A 1,381-nucleotide genomic window follows, 5' to 3' on the forward strand; every position below is an offset into this window, starting at 1 on the left:
ACACACACACACACACACACACACACACACACACACACACACACACACACACACAAATCCACCCAAAACAATCTGTTTTCCACCACAGGGCAAAGACTGAAAAATCTATATGAAATTAAAGGCAACATTAAACATGAGGATCAGGCTTTTATGTTTTTAAGTTAAAAAATAGGGCGTCGCTTTATAAATATAAGTACTGTGATTACAATATGAGATATGAAAATCATTGCAATCTGCCTTTATTTAAATTTTAACACAACATCACAACTCCTTTAGATTTGGGGTTGCACATGAAACACAACCTTGTGCACTTTTATGAATTTGTTGTTAAATTCAGTCGTGAAAAATGTGCAGCTATTTGCCAGGGGCTGCGAGCCTCGAGCAGCAAGATATCTGATACCTCTTTGGGGATGACATGTTGATCCACTTTGCCCTCCACTTCCTGGAGCCGAGCAGCAACAGGGGTCAGCTTAGCAGTCCGGACGGTCTCGTTGAGAACCTGCTGGCAGTATCTATCCAAAGACACAGATGTGATCCGGCTGAGAATACTGATGGTTTCTGGGTGGGCCTAAATGTGAAGGATGGGCTCGTTTTAGCCGTGTCAAGGTTTCTGGGTCTCACCTGAGTTGAGGAATCTTGTCCAGGGAAACTGGATCAGAACCCAAAACATCCTCCAGCTCCTGGTACAACTTGTCTTGGACTTCCTCTGAGGTGGACAGGAAGTGAAGTGCCCAGATGCACACTGACAAAACAAGACTGTTTAAATTAAATACAGAAAATAAGATGGGTTTTATTGTTGAGTTTGGTTGCAGGTCACCTACAGTTAGCTGTGATAACACATCCAGCCAAAGTAAAAACCATGCAGTCCTCCTTGATCTGAAACCAATAGGAACATTCAGTTCAGTTCAGTTCCTCTCACTACTGAAGGTTTTTAGATTCTGAGACGTCACCTGTTGCTCTGTGAGACTGGACTGAAGGAGCGTGTCGACAAACACCGCCTGTTTCCTCTGGGCTTTCCTATCCTTCAACACAGACAGCAGCATGGACTCCATCTCTGACAGAGCTGAGCAAAGACAGACTGTCAGACATGCCAAACAGCCCCGAAACATGATGGTTGTAAACATATATTCAAACCTTAAATGAACTTGTAGGGTGTCCTTTGAAGGGATCCCTGATTAGTTGTAACATTAGACTTTATTTGATAAACATTTATTTTAACTGTAAAATAAAGACTGTAAAAATACTGTAGGCTGTTTAGTTTTGTAAATTTTTAAAAATATATTTTAACACAGACGGGGCCATTTTATTTACACACAAAGCATTCTGGGTAAATGATGACGTGGATAGGTCCTCGGTGCGAGGCTGCTAGCGAGCTATATCC

At 42.0% G+C, this 1,381-nt stretch overlaps 1 protein-coding gene across 1 annotated transcript in view; it reads right to left on the reverse strand.

Moving 5' to 3' along the window:
• cyp20a1 (cytochrome P450, family 20, subfamily A, polypeptide 1) overlaps positions 1 to 1,381 on the reverse strand; it is an 11,015-nt gene that overhangs the window by 2,392 nt on the left and 7,242 nt on the right. Inside the window, exons 7-10 of the mRNA XM_014030809.1 lie at positions 951 to 1,063; positions 822 to 876; positions 622 to 742; positions 401 to 512 (exon numbers count right to left, since the gene is read on the reverse strand). Of these exons, the coding sequence (XP_013886263.1) occupies positions 401 to 512; positions 622 to 742; positions 822 to 876; positions 951 to 1,063 (401 nt within the window). The remainder of the gene's footprint in view (positions 1 to 400; positions 513 to 621; positions 743 to 821; positions 877 to 950; positions 1,064 to 1,381) is intronic.

The sequence above is a fragment of the Austrofundulus limnaeus genome, unplaced genomic scaffold, assembly GCF_001266775.1.
Source record: "Austrofundulus limnaeus strain Quisiro unplaced genomic scaffold, Austrofundulus_limnaeus-1.0 Scaffold1120, whole genome shotgun sequence".
Lineage (NCBI taxonomy): Eukaryota > Metazoa > Chordata > Actinopteri > Cyprinodontiformes > Rivulidae > Austrofundulus > Austrofundulus limnaeus.